The 24616-nt window shown below is 42.7% G+C and overlaps 1 protein-coding gene across 1 annotated transcript; it reads left to right on the forward strand.

The window, feature by feature from the left end:
• The first annotated feature begins 611 nt into the window (after positions 1-611).
• Positions 612-21384, forward strand: LOC134291921 (dnaJ homolog subfamily B member 14). The gene is made up of 7 exons (XM_062860371.1): positions 612-836; positions 903-1074; positions 1172-1349; positions 1425-1821; positions 1888-2003; positions 20498-20661; positions 20806-21384. The coding sequence occupies exons 2-7, from the start codon at positions 948-950 to the stop codon at positions 20916-20918; spliced, it is 1095 nt and encodes a 364-aa protein (XP_062716355.1). The 5' UTR covers positions 612-836; positions 903-947; the 3' UTR covers positions 20919-21384.
• The last annotated feature ends 3232 nt before the right edge of the window (positions 21385-24616 follow it).

Below are 24616 nucleotides of genomic sequence, written 5' to 3' on the forward strand. Positions count from 1 at the left end.
ATGTTCGAAGTGTTACACATCTGTTTGTCTGTGGTAGGGGTGTTCATTACTTCCATATTGGGTCGATCATGGGTTTATAATGGGCACAGAGAACAGACATCCAAGTCCAATCTGAATTTTGTGAAAGGAATATTTCACGGCAACACAAGTGCCAACATCGTGGCGCTGCAATCTGTTAGCATTCCATACTAATGTAATTCACCCCTAGAAATATTTCAATTGGTTTTTTTAACGATGTCGAGATATTTCGATATTCTGAATCTGCATGTCAAACTGAGCCGAAATCCAAATTTTCATGAACTTTGCCGCCCGGGAATCTATTTAAAAATCAATTTAAAGTTCGTATGAGAGCGATTTGTCGAATCACCCCTCGGCGCAGTTTGTACTGAGCGGAGCTGTCAAACAGTTGCCCAGTTGTCAAAAGGTGATTTCTAAAAATCTCTTTGAAATTGGTTTTAGGTACCAAAACAAAGTTCTAAAAAAAATCATGGCAGCTCACCCTAATCACACGTATAGTCTGCGTTACCTAGTGCGTTACACACGTTATGCATTTTTGAGTTGTCTCGCCCAAAACACAGCCGCGCAAGCCCACTGGGCAGCTGAAGTTGACGTTTTCCATCAGCTCATCGCGGAGCACTGACGTGATGTTTTTATTCCTTTGCTCTCGTTCTTGAAAAAAGTGAAAAATTGCTTTACGTTCGGAAATTATGGAATAATTAGTGAATTTTGATGGTTCGTTTTGTCTAGCTTAGTGCTTAGCAGGGTAGTAGTATTTGTGGAAGTTTGATAAACGTAGGAAAGTTAGATTTATATTCACGGGAGCTGCAGCAAATCAGGTGAGCAAATCTTGAGTGGGGGAAAATTTGCAGCACTTTTCATTATTGTCATTATATTTTGACCAGGAACGTGCATAAGAAGAGCAAAGGATAAAAATAAACCAGCACGCGATGAACCGGGAAGCGGCCGAGGACTGCGTGGAGCGGGCTGTGTCCTACCTGTCCGAGGGTAAGATTGAAAAGGCCGAGAAGCTGCTGACCAAGTCGCTGAGCTTGCATCCGACGAAGCGAGCTGAAGGTAAGCAAGGAGGTGCCTTGATTCAGGGCGATGCGTAATAGGTAAAGCAGTAGAGATAAAAAGCATCTATAATCGATATTCATTGTCTGTGCTGTAGAACTGCTGGAGAAGATCAAATGCGGAGCTTACACGAAACGGGCCTCTTCCGGTAATACTTCGGATGATGGTTTACGGCAACGACCGACGGCATCCGCTTCCAGCACGGCGAAGGCTGAATCCGGATCCGAAGCGGACTACACACCGGAGCAGTTGGAGGCGGTCAAGCGGATTAAGAAGTATGTATGCGAATTACTTCGTAGTTCGTGTAAATGTAGATCATTGATAACCACGGATTCCGCTTTGTGTTTCAGGTGTAAGGACTACTACGAAGTGCTGGGAGTTACCAAGGAGGCCTCCGATACGGACATCAAAAAGGCCTACAAGAAGATGGCCCTGCAGTTGCATCCGGACAAGAACAAGGCTCCTGGATCTGCGGAAGCTTTCAAAGCGATTGGAAATGCCGTTGCCATCCTTACCGATGTCGAAAAGCGAAAGTCGTATGATTTGTATGGTTCCGACGAACAGCATCCGACTACGACCAGACGAACCCGTGCCCAGTATGAGTACGCCTATTCGCGTGGTTTCGAGACGGAGTTCACAGCCGAGGAGTTGTTCAATATGTTCTTCGGGGGAAATATTCCTACGCAGCACGTTTATATGCGACAGCGGCGGTTTCATCGGGCCGAACACCAGCAACAGTATAGAGAGGTGTGTTCGAGGATGGGAACTTACTTTGAAACCGTTTATTGACTTTCGTAATTTCGGTTTTTCTAGCCTCAATCGGGTTATGCCGCATTTATCAATCTGCTGCCGATAATTTTGCTGATTGGTCTTTCAATGATGTCTTCGTTCTTTATATCGGATCCAATCTACAGTCTGACACCAAGCCAGTGAGTATGAAAATCATCATCTAAAGGTGATCAATCATCGGAGAAATTTCGAGGCCCAAGCTTAAGCCGGCTGTTCGGGCTCTAAAGAAGTTGATCATCAATATTAATTTCTATTCCCGTTCAGCCTAGATAGCCGTGTAGTGGCGGTAGCAGTTCCCTCAACTGGCTAAGAATATCATTACGGATTGCCTAATCCGGTGGTAAAAGTCCACCAAACAAGCGACCCCTAATTCATGGTGTTAAGCGTACCGTGCCTAGGAATGAATGGTTAGGGGGGTCTTATAAAAACTTAACCGTGAACGGAGCCTGTGGAGTACCAGGGCACCCTCCACAGTATGTTGCCCTTACTGTGTTAAACGGAGCAATGACGCAGTAGACCTTATTTGTCTCCGGGACAGGGCTGAAAATCGTCGCCGTACGACCAAAAAAGTCGACGACGAGAACGAAAACTAGATCGTCATCGTTGCTCGTTCCACATCGGATGACTCATTCAAGCCAGCAAATCGTCGTGAAGGGCTTGCGTCGTGACGAAAACAAAATCTTCATTCGTTTTGTTTCGCTCTTCGTCCAAGTGCGTCTAGCCGACGGAGTCAATGTTGCCACCAGCAACACACAAAAAAAAGATTTCAATAAAAAAATAATTGCACCTGGAATCAAACAACGAACCTCTAGATTGCCAATCCAGCACTCTTACCAACTGAGCTAGTGAGGTTTCACACCACCGTATGTGCCAAAACGCCAATAAAAGCTATTCCCAGTTAGCGTTCGCTTGGTCCGTCGTCGTTGGTTTCCAGGGAACAAAGAGGACGACGAAAAAGTTGCTGGGTGACTATTTATGATTGAGCTTCGTCGTGAAGCCCGCAGTTGGCGACGAAAAGGCTAATCGTCACCGTTGTTCTTTCGGGCGAAGATTGTTTTATTGTTATCTTCACGCAGTGGTGACGAGAAGGACGATTGTCAACCCTGCTCCGGGATAATCGGCCACTTTTCTTACGTCTCAATTCCGAGGCTTAATAAAAGTGGGTAAATGAAATTTTTTTTATGACAGGAATTAAGTTCGTACAGGTAAACCTTCATCACGCAAAAGGTGCTTCTGCTGTGTTGAGTCGAAGGTTTAAAAAAGAAGGACTGGAAGTGGCGCTTATTCAAGAGCCATGGTCCAATAAACGAAAGATTCTTGGAGTTCTGACACAAAATAGTAAAATATTTTATGATGAGCAACAAGATTCACCCAGAACCGCTGTTTTAGTACGCAAAACGTTAAAATGCTATCCTATTACAGAGTTTATCAGAAAGGACATTGTTGCGATCATGGTAGAGGTACCAACCACTAGGGGTAAAACTGAGATCGCTGTGGCTTCAGCTTACTTTCCTGGTGATGTTCCTGAGGCACCTCCTCCTGAGATCGCATCATTTGTCCAATTCTGTAAAGAAAACAACAAACCGTTTATCATTGGCTGTGACGCCAATGCACATCACACGGTTTGGGGTAGTACGGATATTAACAGTCGAGGTGAGTCACTATTAGAGTATCTGTCTTCGAACAATATAGACATTTGCAATAATGGTGATAAACCTACTTTCTCAAATGTAATCAGAAAAGAGGTCTTGGATCTAACACTGTGCAATGCTGCAATCTTTGACAAGATCACAAACTGGCACGTGTCAGATGAGATTTCTCTATCTGATCATAAACACATAATCTTCAATTGGAGTGGTGGAGATTATTCTAGAACCGCATTTAGAAATCCCAGGAGGACAAACTGGGATCAATATGTAGAATTGTTGAATACGCATTCATTTACAATGGGAGAAACTATTGATTCAACCCAAAAGTTAGAATCATTTTCTCAAAGGGTAAATGAAAGTATAATCAATTCCTTTAACAGAAGTTGTCCCACCATACAATCGTCTTCTACTAGAGACGTGCCATGGTGGAACTTAAAACTGGATCGCCTTCGAAAATTTTCTCGTAAAATGTTCAATAGAGCGAAACAAACGGGAGATTGGACTCAGTGCAGGAAAGCCCTGACTGATTACAACAACGAAATACGAAAATCGAAAAGAAAATCTTGGATGCTGACATGTGAAAACATAAACAGCACTCCTGTAGTTGCAAGACTACAGAAAACGCTTGCAAAAGATCATTCAAATGAATTGGGAAACCTGAAGCGCGACGATGGAGCTTTTACCAAAACTCCTCGTGAAACTTTGGATTTAATGATGGAAACCCATTTTCCAGGTTCGGTTAAGTGTGGATTCCAATGATACTATATCTTTTTTTTTTTATAGAATGAGGAAACCTGTTGGTTAGCAACACCGTAGGAAAACCACATTCTGCACTACCTGACCTTGCTCCGCGGCACGCCCGTTAGGGATTACTTCGTAGAGGAGGGGGGGGGGGACTGTGCTTTCGCACTCTCGCTCATCTGTCAGCCATCACACTCGGCATATCTCTAGGGGGCCAACTCGACTAACTGTTGGTCGGCCCGCCATTTCCTCTGGAGGTGGAGCACGATTGTGGATACCGTGGTCGACACGGCATTCCACTCGTCCACCCCCGTACACATCCTCTCAATAATGTTATCGGGAGTAGTATCCCTGCCGCATACCTCTAACATGCTCGACCTCTGCTCCGCAAAACGCGGGCACTCGAAGAGTACATGTTCCGCCGTTTCCGCCCTGTTTGCACACTCCGGGCATGAGGGTGAGTTTGCATGCCCGAACCTGTGCAGGTACCACCTAAAGCACCCATGGCCCGACAGGAATTGTGTCAGGTGAAAGATCACTTCGCCATGGGGCCTACACGTCCACCGGGACACGCTCGGTATGAGCCTGTGTGTCCACCTACCCTTTGTTGAAGAGTCTCAGACTCTTTGCCATTTCACCATAGATGAAGTTCTGGCGTTTCGTCGCGCACCTCTCGTACCTCTTTCATCGTAGCACTCAACATCCTCGGCCAACACCAATGCTATCGGCATCATGCCCGCTAGCACGCATACCGCGTCTTTCGAGACAGTCCGGTATGCACTGGCCACCCTGAGGCACATCAGCCTATGTACACTCTCTAGTCGGTCAACATTCCTCTGCAGCTTGAGCGCGTTCGACCATGCGGCGGCGCCATACCGTAGTATGGACACCGCGACTGACGCGAGCAGCTTCCGCTTACTCGAGACAACTGCCGAACTGTTTGACATCATCCTAGACAATGCCATAACCGCTACACTCGCCCTCTTACAAGCATACTCGACATGACTACTGAAGCTCAACTTGTCGTCGACCATGACTCCAAGGAGCTTCAGTGAGCGACAGGACTCGATCGAGCACCCGCCCGTGGTGACCACTGCCTGCTGTGCAGACTGGCGGTTGTTCACCACCACCACCTCTGTCTTGTCGATCTACCTTTGCGAAACCCGTACTGGCTGTCTGATAGCCCCGCGTTGTCCGACCTCTCGGTATAGACCAATAACCTTGACAGAATGATCCGCTCTAGGAGTTTCCCGGCCGTGTCTAAGAGGCAAATTGGTCTATAAGCCGACAGGTCGCCTGGTGGCTTCCCGTGCTTGGGCAGTAGAACCAATTTTTGCCTTTTCCACCTCTCCGGAAACTCGCCTCTATCCAAGCATCTCTGCATAGCCGATCTGACCATGCCAGGGCTAGCCTCGATGGCCGCTTTAATAGCCACCGTCGGAATGCCATCCGGGCCCGGGGCCTTGTTCAGCTTAAGTGATTTCGCAATTTCGGCTAACTCCTCATTCGTCACTGGGGGAACCTCACTCGGACCAGGATGGTCTTGTGGTGCACGGTGTGTTGAAATACGATTATTATCGCACTTTCATGAACCTAAAATATTTTTTCGTTATAAGTCAGCCTTACCTGTGTAGATTAAGATTCTGGAGGTAAAAAAATCTTTTATCGGGGAAAATGAAAATAAATTCGATTTTAGTATTTTACCACTTTTCTTATATATGTAATATGGTGTATCACGCAAATCTGATGTACCTAAACTACGCTAGAAAAATACACCTTTCTAATAATAAATTTGAAACCATTTAGAGAGAAACAAATGCAAAAGTCTTTACAACGAGTTTAAATTTGTTTGGCGTTCATTACATGTGTCCAGCCCACTGCAGTCTGCCGAAAGTCATAAATCATTCAACAAATATGGTGACTTAATAACGGTATTTTTTTTAATTCATGTAAACTGTCCAATTAAGTTATTATTGAGCAAGTTTAGCAGAAATACTGATAGCTTTTCGAATATAATAAGAATTATTAAGTATATTGTGCTCTGATTTTGCAGGGCTCGATGTTTCATTAACAAGTGAAAATTCAATATATGAATACTTTTATTCGCATGTTGGACACATAGATAGGACCGATTTCTTCACCCTGGCTTAAGCGTTAAACCAGGTTTAACTATATACGTAAGCCTGGTTTACCGGTTAATCCGAGGTGAAGAAATCAGCCCTTAGAGAATAGCTTTTAATTACTCTTCCGGCATACGCCCTTGATACACGTACTTTAAATTAAGCATGTAATCATGTGTAATCATTTTTTTTACAGTGAAATCGATCAATGTTGGGTTGAAACAGTTTCAAATATGATGATGATGAACCTGGGCGTGTTAGTTGAATACATGTACGTAAAAAGAAAATTGAATCAAGTACTAGACACTGAATATGACCTAACAGTTGAGGTCGAACTACGTATCTGCTAAAGATTGCAAAATCTTAGTGGAAATAAATGAAAGAGTACTTAACTCGATTTTCTTTTTACTTAGTTTTAGATATGTTCATGTTACATTGTTGTTTATGCTGAGAAAAAAATTAACTAAATTTACAGATAAAATAAAAATTGAAAATGTAGAACAAGATTAAGAAGACATCAATGTTTTGGAAATGTCAGAAAGTATAAAAAAACCAACAAACAGTGATGCGCAAAATGAGGCAATATTGATGCAATTTGAGGTTTCAATACAACTTTTTAAGAACTGTTTTAAGTTCTTCTGTGCTTCATTTCGGAATCAATGGATGATATTGATACATTTTGATTGCTTAATAGTTATAATACATGGAAGATGGTTGGAAGGTACAGAGTACACGGGTTACTTCTGTAATTCAACTCTAATGGATAGTTTCCACTTTGTAAGAACAGTGCAATGGTTTTTCAGTTTTCTGACTAATCGTTTTAATCACTATTTCTTTTTTGTTTCGTTTTTATCACGCTTTTCAAGAACAAGTGACATTTCTCCCCATACTGAATCTGTTGTCAAACTCACTTTGCAAAAAAGAAGGAATTTTACTTGAGAAAAAAGAAACTTTATTTTATGCAATCAGAACATTGAAACCATTAAAATGCATAAAGTTTTTATCAAGACCAAACTGATTTATAAAAAAATCTACAGATAACCCAGACGAACATAGAAAAAAAAACTGCACGAGACTACTATTATTGAAATTCATCAGGTTTTTTGCAAATTTATTTGTTTCCAATATATTTTAGGTTTATACTATAATATATCATTCACAACTTTGTGATGTTTTGAAAAAGATTTCAATAAAATTTGTATAATTTTCCTTGAATAAATGATTGTTTGATTAAAACAAATTGTTATGACATTCAAATTGCTTATCATGGCTATAAAATATCATGTTAACACGCTGTTTCATCTTTCCGCGATGTACCTTATTTTAAACAAAATGTTGAATAATCATTTTTGAATACATTAACATAATATGACAACGCCAATCTTATGTATTATTTTAGTATTTGAGACTCAACAGCCCACTTAGTCCTAAAGATATCATTTTATAAATAACAAAGAGATAACTCCGGTGAGACTATTCACTGAACAAAATCCACAGTCTTTGAAAATTTTAAGATTTTGTATGGACAAAAGTCCTCAACAGATCAGAGGCAGAACTTTTATAAATAAATCACACACGCTCAGTATAGTCGACTCATATTTTTTGGCAAATAACCATGTGGATGTGGTTTGACATGCAAAGTATATTCAACTAATACCCGCCATTTCAGGCAAATTAGCACATTAAGAATATGTGCTGCAAATGGTATAAGTCAAAAGTGTATGGTGCTTCCTCAAATGTATGCGTCGCACTAATGGGAAGTATTTGTTTACCTCCATTGCGAATACTTATGTACCAGACATATTAAGGGAATGTAGAGTTTTATGATTTATGACTTTCGGTAGACTGCGGTGGGCTGGACACATGAAACGATCGCCAAACAAATTTAAACTCGTTGTTAAGACCTTTGCATTCGTTTCACTCTAAATAGTTTCAAATATATTATTAGAAAGTGGACTTTTTCTTGTGAAGTTTAGGTTCATCAGATTTGCGTAATACACCATATTATATGAGAAAAGTGGTAAAATACTAAAATCGAATTTATTTTCATTTTCCCCGATGAAAGATTTTTTAACCTCCAGAATCTTAATCTACACAGCTAAGGCTAACTTATAACGAAAAAATATTTTAGGTTCATGAAAATGCGATAATAATCCTGTTTTAACACACCGTGTGGTGTGGGTGCCCATGGTCTTACCTCGTGGTGCGGGAACAACGTTTCCACAATCCTCTGCAGCATCGCGGGAGAGCGTTCCGGTGGTGCAGATGTGCCTTTCGTTTTGCACATGACTACACGGTATGCATCTCCCCAGGGGGTTGTGTTGGCCGTCTGACAGAGATCGTTGAAGCACGCCCGCTTACGCGCCTTGATCTCTTTGTTCAGTGCCAACTTTGCCGCCCTGTATGCCACCTCTCGCTCCGCTCTCGACTCATCGGTCCGGGCTCTCTGCATCCTTCTCCTTGCCCTGTGGCAAGATGCACGGAGCTCCGCGATTTCTTGACACCACCAGTACACCGGTCTTTGTCCGTTCCTGGGTATGGATCGCCTCGGCATTGCCGCATCACACGCTCGTCTCAAGGTACCAACTAGACCGTCGCTAGACAAGTAGTCTGTATTCTGCTCCATGAGCATCCGCTCCACAAATGCCGGCTTATCGAAACTCGAGGTTAGCCATCCTCGGTGAGTGTCGCTTATCCTCGACTGCTGCCGTCTACCGCCCTGTTCGATACTGTATCGAATCGCCAGGTGATCACTATGCGTGTACCCGTTATCAACTCTCCAGTCTGAGCTAGGGTTAAGCCCTGGGCTCCAGAAGGTCACATCAATGATGGACTCCGCACCGTTTCTGCTAAAAGTGCTTACACTGCCGACATTCGCGATCTCAACGTTCAATCCCGCCATAGCTTCGAGTAGAGCCCAACCTCTCTCGTTCGTAGAGCGACTGCCCCACTCGACCGCCCACGCGTTAAAGTCCCCACCGATGACCAAGGGGCTCAGTCCAGCTAGAGCGCTTGACAGCGAATCTAGCATGGACGAGAACTGACCTATCGGCCACCTAGGTGGGGCATAGCAGCTGCAGTAGTAGACTCCGCCGATCTTCGCGATCGCGAAGCCCTCGCACGTCGTGGAGATTATCTCCTGGACCGGGTACCGACCGGTCGTACAGATCGCCGCTTTCTTGGCCTTATCCGCAACCCAGTTCCCGTTATTGGGGGGGATGCGATATGGGTCCGAAAGAAGCGCGATGTCTATACTCGACTCCGAGGCGGATTGCCACAACAGCTGCTGCGCGGCTTCACAGTGATTCAGGTTCAACTGTGTGACTTGCGTCATTTTCGGCCGTTACGTCCACTTATGCTTGGGCACTTAGGCCCACCCGTCACGTGGCCCTTGTTCGTCGTGCAAATCAGACACTTTGGCGCCGATTTACACTCCCTGACGAAGTGGCCTTCTACTCCGCATCTCCTGCAGAGCTTGCTCCTATCCGGGCCTTTGCATGCCCACGACTTGTGGCCTCGTCCGAAACACCTGAAGCACACTTCCGGCGGCTCACATACACTAAGCGGGCACTCCGACCATCCGACTTCAACCATGCCCTTAGCAGTCGCTTTCTTCGCTTCCCCGACTGGAAGCTTGATCGTCGCGATCTGCGTACCTGCTGGGCCTCGCCTGATGTGGATCGATGCGCTTGGCGCGTCCACATTACACTGCTGTTTAAGAACAGCAGAGAACTCCTCCGCGGTGGTGATCTCATCCAAGTTCTTGCACTGGATGGTCATCTCCGGCGTCAGAGCCCTCACCCGCACCTTTTCACCAAGCACCTTTTGTGCTAGAGCCGTGTAGGAAGAGCCCTTGTTAACGGCATTCTTCTTCAGCTCTAGCATCATCTCTCCAGTCCTAGTGCGCCGGATGCTTTTAACATCCGCACCTAGTCCCGAGAGACGATCCTCGCTCCGCATAGCCCGCAGCACATCTGCGTAGCTATTGCCCTCTGCTTTGAGCACCAGTGCGTCACCTTTCGTACGCTTACGCGCCGGCTTCGCCTTGGTTTTGCTCAAAACCCTCTCTCTTTCTACGCGCCCTCTCTTGCCAACCGTGATCCAAGGGTTCACCTTCCCTTGGACCGGTTGGTCACTGCTACCGCTCTTAGCAGTCTCGCCTCGGGGTTTCGGCTCTTTGCCCCGAGCCCGTTTCGCGACCGGCTTGGCGTTACTCGCACTACGCGGGCGTTTGCCACTCGCCGGCCGCTCCTCATCCATCGATCTCGGCCGTTTGGTTTGGGCCGAGATTTTTCCCCTCTCTGCAGCCCCACCTGGCTGCACCTTGCACACACTCTCTGTGGAGGAGCGGTCCGTTTGCGTGGACCTCTCCTCTCTACCCGCACTACGATCAAACAGGAGATCGTACTCCCTCCGGGCCTGGGCGACCGAATCGCGGAGCCTCAGCAGACCTTTTTTAAGGTCTTTGCTGATGTTGTTCCGCCCACTGGTGTATCCGATCAGCTCGTCGAGCTGTTCGGAGACCACCAGCAGCTTCGGAAGTCCATCCCTATTGCGAGTCAGCGCACGCGTGAGCTCTGCTCCACTCATCTGCGTGTCCTCTATTGCCGACCCGACCCTCGGAGTGCCGTACTCCGACACTTGCGGGGATTCTACCCTCGACGCCTGCGTTGGTGATCTGACCAGTCCGCTTTTCGCGAACGGGTTGATCACCTCACCCTCCACGTTCTCAGATTCCCTAATTAAATACGTTTCCATCTCTACTGTAAGGGTCCCCCTTAGAGCCGCTATCCCTCACTGCCACTGAAGTAGTCGCCCAAGGATCCCGGTGGTTATCTATGCAAGCAGGGAGGCCACCCACGGGTTGGCACAGGCCTTTATGGGACCTGAGCTCAGAGCCAGGATCAGCGCAAATCAGGATACTTCAACTGAACCTACCTCCACCCAGTTAGTTTCCTAAGCTGGATACAGTTCGGGAACGTACTCTAAGGCCTTGCCAAGGTTTTATGGGACGGAAGGCGGCTCCGACATTAGCCCATCCGTCGTTTCAGGTCAGTGTCACCCGGCCCTACTAAGAGGATAGAATGCCGTCACCACCAGCACTCCTCTACTCCGCGGTCCTCTTAGAGTGTACCATCTCATTGACCAGTATCGTCGCGCGCCAGTATATCGTAATCAGGAGCTTACTGACATCGCTCCTGATGTGCCCGAGGCACCCCTGACTAGGCTATGGCACTTTGGAAGCGGTGCCGGTTCGCTTGAACAGAGTTGATGCTTCCGGATGTGTGGTATTTCTGAAGAGGCCCAGCAGAGCCCACTGCTGAACCCCCGCCACGCCTAGGCAAACTCCGCTTGAACAGTTCGTGTGCAGCGCACATGATGCTCGGTCACCTTGCGATGCCAAAGGTGGTGAGTCCTCACTGATGTTAGAACATGCTTCGCCTAAGAAACGCCATCTTAAGCTCCCACCGACCAATGATACTATATCTGAGGAAGGTGAAGGATGTCCTAGTATAAACTCATCGGAGTCAACTAGTACAATAAACACCGCCTCAGATTTAGCTGATGAAATCTTCACGAAAGCCAGAGTGGAAAATGCAATTAGATCATTTCAGCCTTTTAAATCTGCAGGAGTTGATGGAATATTTCCAGCACTGATTCAAAATGGAGAAGCGGTGTTGGTTCCACCACTAATTGAGATGTTTAAGGCTAGTTTAAGATTGAATTACGTTCCATCAAAATGGAGACTTGTAAAAGTTATCTTTATACCAAAAAAGGGGAAGCGAGACAAGACGCATCCCAAAGCATACAGGCCAATTAGTCTTTCTTCAGTTTTGTTAAAGACTATGGAAAAGGTTTTGAAGGATTTTATCAATTCTTCTTACATAAAAGACCATCCCCTATCTGACTTCCAGTTTGCTTATCAATCTGGTAAGTCAACGGTTACGGCACTTCATTCGCTAGTAACAAAGGTGGAAAAAACGCAAAAGAAATAGCTCTATGCGCCTTTTTAGACATAGAAGGGGCATTTGATAATGCCTCCTATTCATCTATGAAGCGTGCCATGGAGAACAAAAACTTCGACCAATGTACCGTCAGTGTACCAGTAGCCGCTCATGACCCAATGGCCGCTCACTGTTGCAAAAATCAAGTTTACACGCATAAATACACTTTTTTCGGCGCTGATATTCTTGGACAATATAAATTAGACGAGAGCAAAGCCATTTTATGCAATATTTACCGGATAACATAAATTTTAAAAACAAAACAATGAAATTTTTTGAGCGGCTATTGGGCCCAAAAAAGCTGTAGGTAATTTCATGTGTTCCAATAACCGCTCACGCAAAAAATACGTCAAAATCGTAAAATCTGCCGATTTTAGTACACAGTGTGTTTAACCCTTATTATACACTCCTACGGAACAGAAAAAAATAATTGTAAAAACATAGAGTTGAAAAATAATGCACTTTTCCGCAAAAGTATATTTAAAAGATGGTATAAATTTGTTCGTGAGCGGAATTAGGACCACTTTGGTCTCACACCAAATGTAACAAAATCATACTTTTATGAAAAGTTCTACATAAGTCTTGATTTGTATCGGATTGTACTTAGATTGAACTAACATAAAATGGAAATACATAACAAATTGACTTAACAGTCATTCAACAGCTGATGTTTTTCTGCGAAACTGGTCTTAGATGAGCGGAATCTGGTACCCTGATGGTATCATACATTGGATTTATACTGTGCTTGCAAAAAGAGAAATCACCTCTGAGCTGGGAAGTTCTTCGTTCTTCTATAACAGTAAGGGCAACGAAAGGTTGCCCTCAAGGAGGAGTCCTCTCACCACTATTGTGGGCCTTGGTTGTAGACGATCTTCTAAGAAGCTTGAAGGAAAAAGGTTTCGAAGTTGTGGGCTTTGCAGACGATATAGTCATAATAGTGAGAGGAATGTATGACGAAACTGTTTCGGAGAGAATGCAAAGGGCTCTAAACTATACACATTCATGGTGTATTAAGGAGGGTCTTAGCATCAACCCGTCAAAAGTCGTAATTGTCCCTTTCACTAGGAGAAGGAAGATCAACCTAAAAGCTTTTCGGCTTGGAGGGATACAAATTCATCCTAGTGATCGAGTCAAATACTTAGGTTTGATACTGGATGCTAAACTGAACTGGAATGCTCAAATTGAGTCCGTGATCGGTAAGGCAACAAGTGCGTTCTGGTTATGCTCCAAAACTATTGGCAGGAAGTGGGGCTTGAAACCAAAAATGATAATGTGGATTTATACTGCCATAATCCGCCCAAAAGTGACGTATGCTTCGTTTGTCTCTCTCTCTCTTCTTGGCGTAACGTCCTCATTGGGACAAAGCCTGCTTCTCAGCTTAGTGTTCTATGAGCACTTCCACAGTTATTAACTGAGAGCTTCCTCTGCCAATGACCATTTTGCATGTGTATATCGTGTGGCAGGCACGAAGATACTCTATGCCCAAGGAAGTCAAGGAAATTTCCTTTACGAAAAGATCCTGGACCGACCGGGAATCGAACCCGTCACCCTCAGCATGGTCATGCTGAATACCCGTGCGTTTACCGCCTCGGCTGGTGGCCAAAAACAAAAGAGGCTACCACGCAATCAAAGCTTGCGAAAATTCAACGTCTTGCGTCCATTGCTGTTACAGGAGCGATGCGAAGCACACCATCAAAAGCTTTAGATGCGATTCTCAATCTGCTACCTTTGCACGAGTACGTGCAATTAGAAGCAGAGAAGGAATAGCTGAGATTTGAACGAGTTGAAAAGTTTATGCCAGGTGATCTTGTAGGTCACCTGAGCATTTCACAATACTTCCAAAATAGGCCAGTAATGAAAATGATTAAAGACTGGATGAAACCTGTGGAGAACCATGATGTTCCTTACAAGTTGCACGAAACAACTCGTGCAGATTGGGAAGTTGGAGGTCCCACTGTTCGTCAAGGGTCAATCAAATTCTATACAGATGGCTCAAAAGTTGGAATAAAAACGGGAGCAGGAATCTACGGCCCTGGAATACAAATTTCAGTGGCGATGGGACACTATCCTACGGTGTTTCAAGCAGAGATTCTTGCTATTTTGAAATGCGCAAATATCTGCCTTGAGAGAAAATACAGATAGCATAGCATAGCATAGCATTAATACTTGCACAAATCTTGGATGGAGTTGCAAAGTTGAATATTTCCATTGACATTGCTGATGTCGCTACTATCTACAATGTCATAGATTCACTCAGCTCCACACACCTGGCCAAGTCCTTGCAAGCATTTATAAATCCCTTCATCAACTTAGAAAGAGCCCAGAGCTGAAGCATCTTCCAATAGATGAAATGATGTTGAAAACAGCGAATTTGCAACTTATATGCAGTTATAAAGTAAATATACTGAAGTAGAATTATTTATAAATAAAAAATATTGGAAAGATCTCACCAATTGTTGTGGGGTTTTTGTCTGCCTTGAGAGAAAATACAGATATGCAAATATTTGTATTTTCTCAGATAGTCAAGCTGCACTAAAAGCATTGTGCGCTTACGAATGTACTTCAAAGCTTGTCTGGGAATGCATTCTTTCAGGCATTGCCAAGGGAATTCAGTAAACTTATAACTGGGTTCCAGGTCACTGTGGCATTGAAGGGAATGAAATGGCAGACGAGCTTGCTAAAAGTGGTTCCAATTTACAGTTTGCTGGCCCAGAACCATTCTGTGGTATATCAAACTGTACAATTAAAATGGATCTGAAACGCTGGGCTGAGCAGAGGGTGATATCCAATTGGATGGGCGTCAAAAATTGCAATCAGTCAAAACGATTTATAACACCAAATGCTTATAAAACCAAAAAGCTCTTAGAGCTCAACAAGAGAGCTCTATGTACATACACTGGCCTAGTAACTGGACACTGCCCGAGCAGGTATCACTTGAAAAATATTGGCCATATTCAGAGTGATATCTGTCGTTTCTGTAATACGGAACGTGAAACCTCGGAACATCTGCTTTGCAGTTGTGGTGCTTTATACACGCGCAGGCAAAGATTTCTAAATAGTGGTTGTGGTGAGATCTGGTCTGCAAAACCTGGGAAGGTCTTGGAGTTCATCAATTCCATTGCACCTGACTGGGAGACGACGCGTCGTGGCAGTAGCTGATTACTTGACACATGGTAATTAGCTGGCTAGATGCGAATATCAAAACGGGACATGCCACAAAAGTTCAGCCTATTGGACGCAGTGGCTTAATTACCCCAACAGGGGAAAAAAAAAGCTAGAAATATTTTGATGATTAACCTGGGCTTGTTAGGGGAATATCTGTGAGTAAAAAGAAAATCGTATTAAGTACTGTTTCTTTGAATTCCACTAAGAATTTGCATCCTTTGACAGATACGTATTTCGACCTCAACTGTAAGGTCGTCTTCAGTGTCTTGTACTTGACTCGAGTCAAGTGTCTTGTACTTGACTTGAGGTCGAGTCAAGTACAAGACACTGAAGACTACCTTACAGTTGAGGTCGAAATACGTATCTGTCAAAGGATGCAAATTCTTAGTGGAATTCAAAGGAACAGTACTTAACACGATTATTTAAAAATAATCCAGGAATTGCTTAAAACATTTGTACAAAAAATTCTATAGGGGTCCATACAAGTATTCCTTCAAAAATTCTCCCAGAAATTACTACAGACACGGATTTCTTCAGATTTTTTTTTCCAGGGATTCCTACAAAAATGCTACCAGGAATTCCCTAAGAAAGCTTTCCTGAGATTCCCTAAGGAATTCCTCATGGGGTTTCTTCAGAAATTTCTCCAAGAATTCCTGCAGGGAATCACCCGCGAATTCCCTCTACAATTCTTTCAGGAACAACTTCCGGCTCCGGGATTATTTTAAAAATGCCTGCAAGAACTCTTCTTCGGATTCCTTCAGAAACTCCTCCAGGAATTAATCCACGATTTCAGGATTTCCTTAGGAATTTCAGCAATTTCTTCAGTACTGAGATTTCCTCAGAAACTTCTTCTGGAATTCCCTCAGAAATTAAACTTTGTATTTCTTCTGGAATTCTTCCTGGGATTCCTCCGGGAATTCCTCAAGGGACTCCTCCGGAAACTGCTCAAGGGATTTCTCCAAAAATTCCTCAAGGAATTCTTCCAGGATTCTTCTGAGAATTCTTGCATGGATTCCTCTAAAAAAATCTACAGGGATTCGTCCAGGCATTCCTCTAGAGATTCCTCTAGAGACTCCTCCAGGAATTCCACCAGGGATTCCTCCTGCAATTGTTCCAGTGAGTCATTAAGAGAATTCTCCAGGAATTCATTCAGGGATTGCTCATGGAATTTTTGCAGGGAGTCCTCCAGGAACCCCTCTAGAAATTTCTCAAGCAATTTCTCTAGAGATTCCTCCAGATATTCTTACAGGCGGCATGTTCCAGGCATTCCCCCAGGAGTTTTTCCAGGGATTTCTATAGGGATTTCTCCAGAAGTATCCCAGGAACTCCTACAGGAATTCATTCAAAAATAATTATCGCAGTTCCTCCAGCAATTTCTCCCGGAAACTCCTTAAGATTCCTTAAGAAGGGTGATTTCTTCAGGAATCCAGGGATTCCTTCAAAAATTTCCCCGGAAATTCCTCCAGGAATTTATTCAGGAATTATCCAGGAATTATTCAAGGTACTCCTCCAGGCATTCCTTTAGGATTTCATCCAAGCATTTCTCTGTGAACTCCTCCAGGAATTCCACTAAGAATTCCTCCAGGATTTGCCATTCAAGAATTTCTTCAGGAAATTTTCCAGGGATTCATCCGGAAATTTTATCAAGAATTTCTCCTCTAGAGATTCCGCCAGGAATATTTTCATGGATCCTCCAAAAATTGCCCCAGGAATACACCAGGAATTCCTTCAGGGATTCCTATGAGGATTCTTCCAGAGATTCCTCCAGGGATTTCTCAGATGATTCCTCTAGTATTTCCTCCAAGAATTCCTTCAGAAATTGCTCTACCAATTCCCCCTGGAATTCCTCGGGAAATTCCTCCAGATACTTATCTGGGATTTCCTCTAGGAATTTCTCCAGAAATTTCTCCAGGGATTTCTTCCAAAATTTATCTAGAGATTCCTACAGGAATTAATTCAAGGATTCATCCAGGAATTCTCCCAGGGATAGTTCCTGTTGGGAATATGCAATACTGTTTCCTCTCAGTGTGCCACGCGTGCATCAATGAGTAGCATTATTCATTCAGTCCCTTACGTTAAGCCCGTTCAGACGTGATTGAAGTATTTTTCTAGTTTCATCCACACGAAGTGTTTCATTCCGAGTCCGATTCCCTTCTTTGGTTATTTCGTTTTCATTGTGTTTTGTCCACCTCTGCCCAACAGTTCTACGGAATTGCCCCAAGAATTCTTCTAGGGATTTCTCCAGGAATTCCTCCTAAGATTCCGCCATGATTTTGTCCAGAAGTTCCTCCAGGAATGCCTCCTGGGTTTCCGACAGAAAGCTGTCCAGAAGTTGCTCCAGGCATTCCTCCTGAGGTTTGTCCAAAAATTGCTTCAGAGATTCCTCCAGGGTTTTTTTTTTTCAAGGATTCCTACAGAGATTCTTCAAGAATTTCTCTAGAAATTTCTCTGAAGATTCCACCAGGAATTCATCAAGAGGTTCCTTTAGAATTACCCCAGGAATTCCTTCAAAAATTCCTCCAGACATTGATCCTGGAGTTCCTCCTGAATTTTTTACAGAAATTACTACCACAATTTCCTTCAATAATTCCCCCAGGAATTTCTCCCGGATTCCAGGAATTACTTCAAGAAATCCTCCACGGATTCCTGCATGAACTCCTGAGATTCCTTTAGGAATTCCTTCAAGGATTTCTTCAGGAATCCTTCAGAAAGTTCTCCAGGGATTCCTTCAGAAATTACCCCAATTCTCCTGGAATTATTTCAGATATTCTTCCAGGCATTTCTCGATGGACTTCTCCAGGAATTCCACCAAGAATGCCTTCAGGAACTACCCCAGGTATTTCTTTAGGAATTCATACAGAAATTTCTTCAGAAATTGGTCCAGGAATTCCTCCGCGATTTTTTTTTCAGAAATTCCATCCAACAATTTCTGCTGGAAATCTTCCAAGAATTCCTTTGGAAATTGTTTCAGAAATTTATGCAGGAATTCCTCCAGGATTTTTTTCCAGGGATTCCTACGGAAATTCTTCCATGGTTACCTCCAGGAATTAATCCAAGAATTTCTCCTCAAGGGATTCTCCCGGAAATTATCACACAGGTGTTTCTCCAAGGATTCTTCTAGGGATTTCTCCAGGAATTCTTCCTAGGTTTCCGACAGGAATTTGTCAAGAAATTCCTTCAGGCATTCCTCCAGAGGATTTTCTAGAAATTTTTCCAGGGATTCTTCCAGGGATTTTGCCATGAGTTTCTCTAGAAATTTCTCTAAGGTTTCCTCTAGGAATTCCTCAAGAGGTTTATTCAGCATTAGCCCAGCAATTCCTTTAGAATTGCCTTCAGGAATTCCTTCAGCAATTGATTCAGGGATTTCTTCGGAAATTGGTACAGCAATTCCTCCTGGAGTTTCCCCAAGAATTCCTTTAGGGATTTATCCAGGAATTCTTCCTGGGTTTCCGACAGAAATTTGTCCAGTAGTTCTGTCAGGCATTTCTTCCGAGGTTCCTCCAAAAAATTTCTTCAGGGATTTTTCCAAGAATTCCTAAAGGGATTCTTTCAAGAATTTCTGTACAAATATCTCTCAAGATTTCTTCTGGAATTCCCCAAAAGGATTCTTCTGAAATTTCTCTAGAGAGTCCTCCTAGAATTCCTCTAGGGTATTTTCCAGGAATTCATCCAAGGATTCCTTCAGGATATCTTCCAGGGTTTGCTCCAGGAATTCATACAGGAGTTTCTCCAGGGAGTCCTCAAAGAATTTCTCCAGGAATTCTTCCAGGGATTTCTCCAGATATTCCTGCATGAATTCCTCCAGGAATTCCTCCACGGATTAATACAGGAATTCTTCCAGGGATTATTATAGGAATTCATTCGGGAATTCCTCCAGGGGATTACTCCGGGAATTTTTCTAGAGATCTCTCCCAGAATTCCTCTAAAGGTTTTATCAGAAATTCATCTAAGAATTTTTCCAGGGATTGTCCAAGGTATTCGTCCAGGAATTTCTCCAGGGATGCCTCCAAGAAATCCTTCAATTATTCCTTCAAAAATTCCTCCAGGGATTTGTCCAGAATTCATCCAGGGATTCCTCGAGGCATACTTTCAGAAATTCCTCCAGGGATTCCTACAGAAATTCCCCTAGGGGGTTTTCCAAGAATTCCGTTAAGGATTACTTCGGGTATTCCTGTAGTGATTCCTTCAGAAATTCCTCTCGGGATCTTTTCAAAAATTTATTCAGGGGTTCGTTCAAAAATTTCAATAACCCGTCAATCATTTTCTCCAGGGAATTACCCAAGATTTTTTTTTTCTGATTTGTATAGGATAGGTGAGGTTTTTTTAACGTAATGTACAAAATACAACAGCGTGAATGCTGAAGAATGCAGTAATGCTTTTCAAGAATATAATGTTATTATTTCCAATTTCATCGTGTTACGTTTAGTTATAAAAGGTAGTTGGTATCAATTTGCTGAGGCTGCTCATTCCAACCCTCTCTTCTTTTTCGCGTAACGTCTAAACTAGGATAACGCCCCCAGGCCCCCCTCTAGTTACGCCAATGGACGTATGTATGTGAATTGGACCAGAAAAAAAATGACTCTACATTGAAATAGCGTATTTAAAATTATTTATGCAATTCAGTATAATAATTTCTATTTTATATAACTCATTTTGGTATCATAATGGCCATTTTTTCAGAACTGGTTCATTATGCAACTCAAATGAGTTGTATAATGAAAATATCATTGCATAAAATTTTGTATGGAACTCGTTGCAAAACTCGAATTTTTCAGCACTCTTCGTATTTATCCAACTCGGCAAGCCTCGTTGGATAAATGTACGACTCGTGCTGAAAAAATCAACTTTTTGCAACTCGTTACATAAATAACTATTTTGATATCTCAATTGAGATAGGGCCTTGATACGCCAATACCTGACAATAATCATATTTGTTGTCTTACATCTTTTCCAGAAAATTCTCCGTCGCCCGCAAGACCAACCAGCTGAAGATCCCGTACTACGTCAAAGAAAACTTCCACTCGGAGTACCAAGGATCGGTGGGCCGCCTAGAGGCATCCGTCGAGGAGGAGTACCTTAACAATCTGAAACACTCGTGCTACCGAGAGCGAAATTACAGTAAGTGTGCTAGGCTTTTCCTTAACTGTGTGTGTTATATTTTGGGTACTGTTTGGCATGTGATTACAATCATAATGCGGATAGCATTTCAAATTTATTAAACTCATTTCTTCTTTTTCTATTCCACTTCTCAATCTCTCTCAGAGGACACTATGCTTATGAAGGCACGCAACTTTGGCGATCGAGATCTCTACTACAAAGCCCAGCACATCAATACGCCTTCGTGCGATAAGCTGCACAGCTTGCACAACAACTAGTCTCGGGGTGGTGATCGTCGCCGTCGATCTGTCGTTAAATAGCGTCGAAATTTCCCCGGAAAGAAAGTCAGCCCATTTTTTTTTAAGTTGAATTGCACATTTTTAGGAGTAATAATTGCCCAGCCTACCAGCAATTCGGCCATAAGGTTGATCAATTAGTGTTGTTTAGAGGAGTGGAAATAGTGGTTTCCCCCCTTTTTCTCTGTCGTGCGAGCGTTTGACGGTGTTGATCGTGTTTCAAAGCAATTGAAATTTTACTTATTTAATAACTGATGAGGAATCACTCCCTTCTTTTTCAACATCAAAAGAAAGCATTTTCTGAGAAATTTTCGTTGACGTTTCGGTTAAAGGGTTGTTATTTTTGTCACAGTATAGTCATGGATGGGAGCAATACCATCTAGGAGAACCGTTGATAATATATTATTTAATTTATCTCAATTTGAAAAATAAAACCTTGAACAATTAATCTAAGATCTTTGTCTATTTGTAGAGAAGTGAAAGAAAGCTATAATCTAAGAGCCTTCACGCCGTTACCAACATCATCAACCTGACATTGTGAGGATACCAAATGTAGTAACGAACGTCACTCATCTCTAGTCTCAAGCCCGAATATGGTAAGTTCACAAGTCGCTATCCTATTTTGTTACATTGATGGCTGCGCATTTCCTATCGGGCATCGGCTAACAAGTGCAGATAGTATCATAAACCAGGATAGGTTGTCACAGTAAACTTGAAGGCTGTTCAGAATTTCTTAGATCTATAGCATACTGTGCATTCAACTGAGGTGACTACTTACTACTTACTTTCAGTCCTGGGCACCCACGGTGGTGCAGAGGGCCGAATTGAAAGATTTCCATCCTGGGCGATTGCCAGCCATCGCCTTGACCTGTGGCCAGGTCAAATTTCTGTCGAATTGCTTGATTTCGTTACCTATTGAGGCTGCGCCGCCATGAGCCTCTGGGTCTGCCTCTGCTGCGATGTCCTGCTGGGTTCCAGTCTAACGCTTGTTTACAGATTTCGTTTCCGCCCCTGCGTAGAGTGTGGCCGACCTACCTTCACTTTCGCTCCCGAATTTCTGTCGCTATCGGCTTTTTATGACATCGACGATGGAGCTCCACGTTGGAGATCCAATTGTGAGGCCACCATGCACGAATTATATATCGCAGGCATCTATTGATGAAGACCTGCAGCCGTTGAGTGTTCTCCACTGATACACACCATGTTTCACTGGCATATAGCAGCACAGATTTCACGTTCGAGTTTTGGTGCGGATTTTTGTGCGTCGACTAATCTGGTTGTTTTTCCATACATTTCTTAAACTGGCAAAAGCAGTCCTCGGCTTCTTGATCCGTGCACCTATGACGATCTTGGCTACCAAGATATTGGAAGCTGTAATGGCTAAGCGAAAGATTGCTGTTCGGTAAAATAGCAGAACCCACCCGTTGGGGTTCTCACTGCTTCTATTGGCGAACAAATGTGAGGTTAGGTAAGGCAAAATTTTCAACTTGGGGAGCAAAAATAACATATTTATGGTCAAAACATTGCAGGAAAGTTATGAGAATCTGCAATAATTTCACTTTTCTTCCATTAGTATCATTAGTAATTCAGTCTAGGGTTCGTAGTTCACTGTTTTAGAAAAGCGCCACCTGCGCAATTTAGCTTTGCGTTTGATCGTCAATTGTATATACTGAGAGATGAGCATTCGGAAGAGCAGGTCTCTTGTACAGATCGTTAAATAAAACAGAACTAGTTTGACTGCCCACGAACTCGGACGTTTATTCTAGTGCTTATAGAAGAAAGCCTTTTCCCCTAAGTCTAGATTTCACAGTGTCGACGAGGAAGAAGAAGAAAATTGCCATTTTTACGTTTTTTGTCACGACCGCTGGTGAAAGCTTTTGGCGTGATTTTGCGGCGTAAGTTGATTTTTAGTGGAAGTGCACCGTTAGTGAGAATTTGTAAAAATCGCGTGCAAACTTGTTTTCTTTTTTTTTCCGAGAGTGGTGTAAAGTGGACCATTTTCCCCATTTTGTTGATTGACGTTGTGTGTTGAATACCGCTTTGTTTTTGCGAAACCTGCAAACACAGAGAAACAGACGTAACACTTAGAACAAACTTAATTAAAAAATATCGTCACGAAAATATAATCACCCAATGCTAAATGTACTATGCTTGGCCGGGCCGCCACTAGATAGCGTTAGTGAGCAAACGTCAAACAGGAGCTAAAACGATACCAGCGCCGCGAGTGGACAATCGATCTACTACTGAATATTTAAATTACCCGTTAAAAAGGTGATCGATGGGAAGCGATGAGAGTGTGACGTCTGTTTCTCTGTGCTGCAAATTTTGCGCCAAGTGCATGGAGGAATCACGTCCCGCATAGTTGTGAACTGTAAGCGTACTATTTCTTATTTTATCCACAATAATTTGTTACAATGCTTGAACAATATCACATGCTATCTGCTACCCACATTACGTGATAGTGTATGCATATTGTAGTATACCACTTGGCAAATTGTAATGGGCCATTTGACAATATGACGAATAGGCTGTTAAGTTAGGTTACAATAAAAAATGAGCATTTTTCTCGAACAAAAATTTAGCAATACTATAAGACAAGATGTCGACATATAATTTATTTGCCACGGCAGTTCCTCTAAACCAAATTGTTGAAATATTGTTGAACCATTAATTCCAACCAAAAAAATACCCTTTGCCATATTGTTCTGTTCTATTCAAAATATTAGTGAAGAAATGCTGAATTAATTAAATAAGAAACAATACAACAGGTAATCACGATTAGAAAAAGGTGTAACATTTTTCTACACGTAATTTTTGTTGTTGTATTGCTTCAAATTTAATTAATTCAAGATTTATTAATGGACTTTTATATTTCTCATAAGCGTAAAGTAATCATATATTTTTATTATTTTTAAATTAGATCAAGCATAAAAGTTATACAAAACGGTTATTTGATTTGTTTTAATTATGAGAACCATGCTTTGAAATTTTAAATTAGATCAAGCATAAAAGTTATACAAACGGTTATTTGATTTGTTTTAATTATGAGAACCATGCTTTGAAAATTGACATTTTCTGATCTTATAAGCTTTTGATTAAGATGATTACAGTATTTGAGAAACTGTGAATGTAACTTTTTCAAAATCGTTTAAGTATTTGAACAAAAAAATAAAAAAAATCCTTTCCAGGCATCATTTTGCTCCTAGCTTCTAGTCCGTGCTGTCGAAATCTAAAATATTCTCACTCTAGCCTACGCCATTACTCTCGCATGAATCGCATTCCGAATGTTTTTTTTTCAGAGATCTCTTGCTTCCCAAATCACGCCTTTTCAAGTGGTTCCGGGTCTTGGTCGCTTCCTTTGAAAATCACCGATAGTCCAAAGACGAGATGACGAATAATCTTAACTGAAAATAAATAAAATATTTCATTGACTTTCATAACCTTCCTTAAGTAGTGAATATGGTAAATTTCGAGCTTACCTTCATTTAGAAAAATCCATGTCATATTCTGCCGAAAGCAGGACCATTCTGAGTTACCGCTTTCGTTCTCTTTTCTAACCGGATTTTTCACCATCGCAGGCAATCATCTCCGGTCAAATTTCCGTCATTGATGGCGTTCCGGTTGGCGAAGAACAGGCAGCCCGATGAATGTTGGAACCAATTCCGGTTCCGGCTCCAACA

The sequence above is a fragment of the Aedes albopictus genome, chromosome 3 (assembly GCF_035046485.1).
Source record: "Aedes albopictus strain Foshan chromosome 3, AalbF5, whole genome shotgun sequence".
Classification (NCBI taxonomy): Eukaryota; Metazoa; Arthropoda; class Insecta; order Diptera; family Culicidae; genus Aedes; species Aedes albopictus.

Coding starts and splice junctions, on each gene's coding strand:
- LOC134291921 (XM_062860371.1), top strand. CDS start 948: ATGAACCGGGAAGCGGCCGAGGACTGCGTGGAGCGGGCTGTGTCCTAC. Junction 1,350..1,424: donor GCGGTCAAGCGGATTAAGAA/GTATGTATGCGA, acceptor TTTGTGTTTCAG/GTGTAAGGACTACTACGAAG. Junction 1,822..1,887: donor ACCAGCAACAGTATAGAGAG/GTGTGTTCGAGG, acceptor CGGTTTTTCTAG/CCTCAATCGGGTTATGCCGC.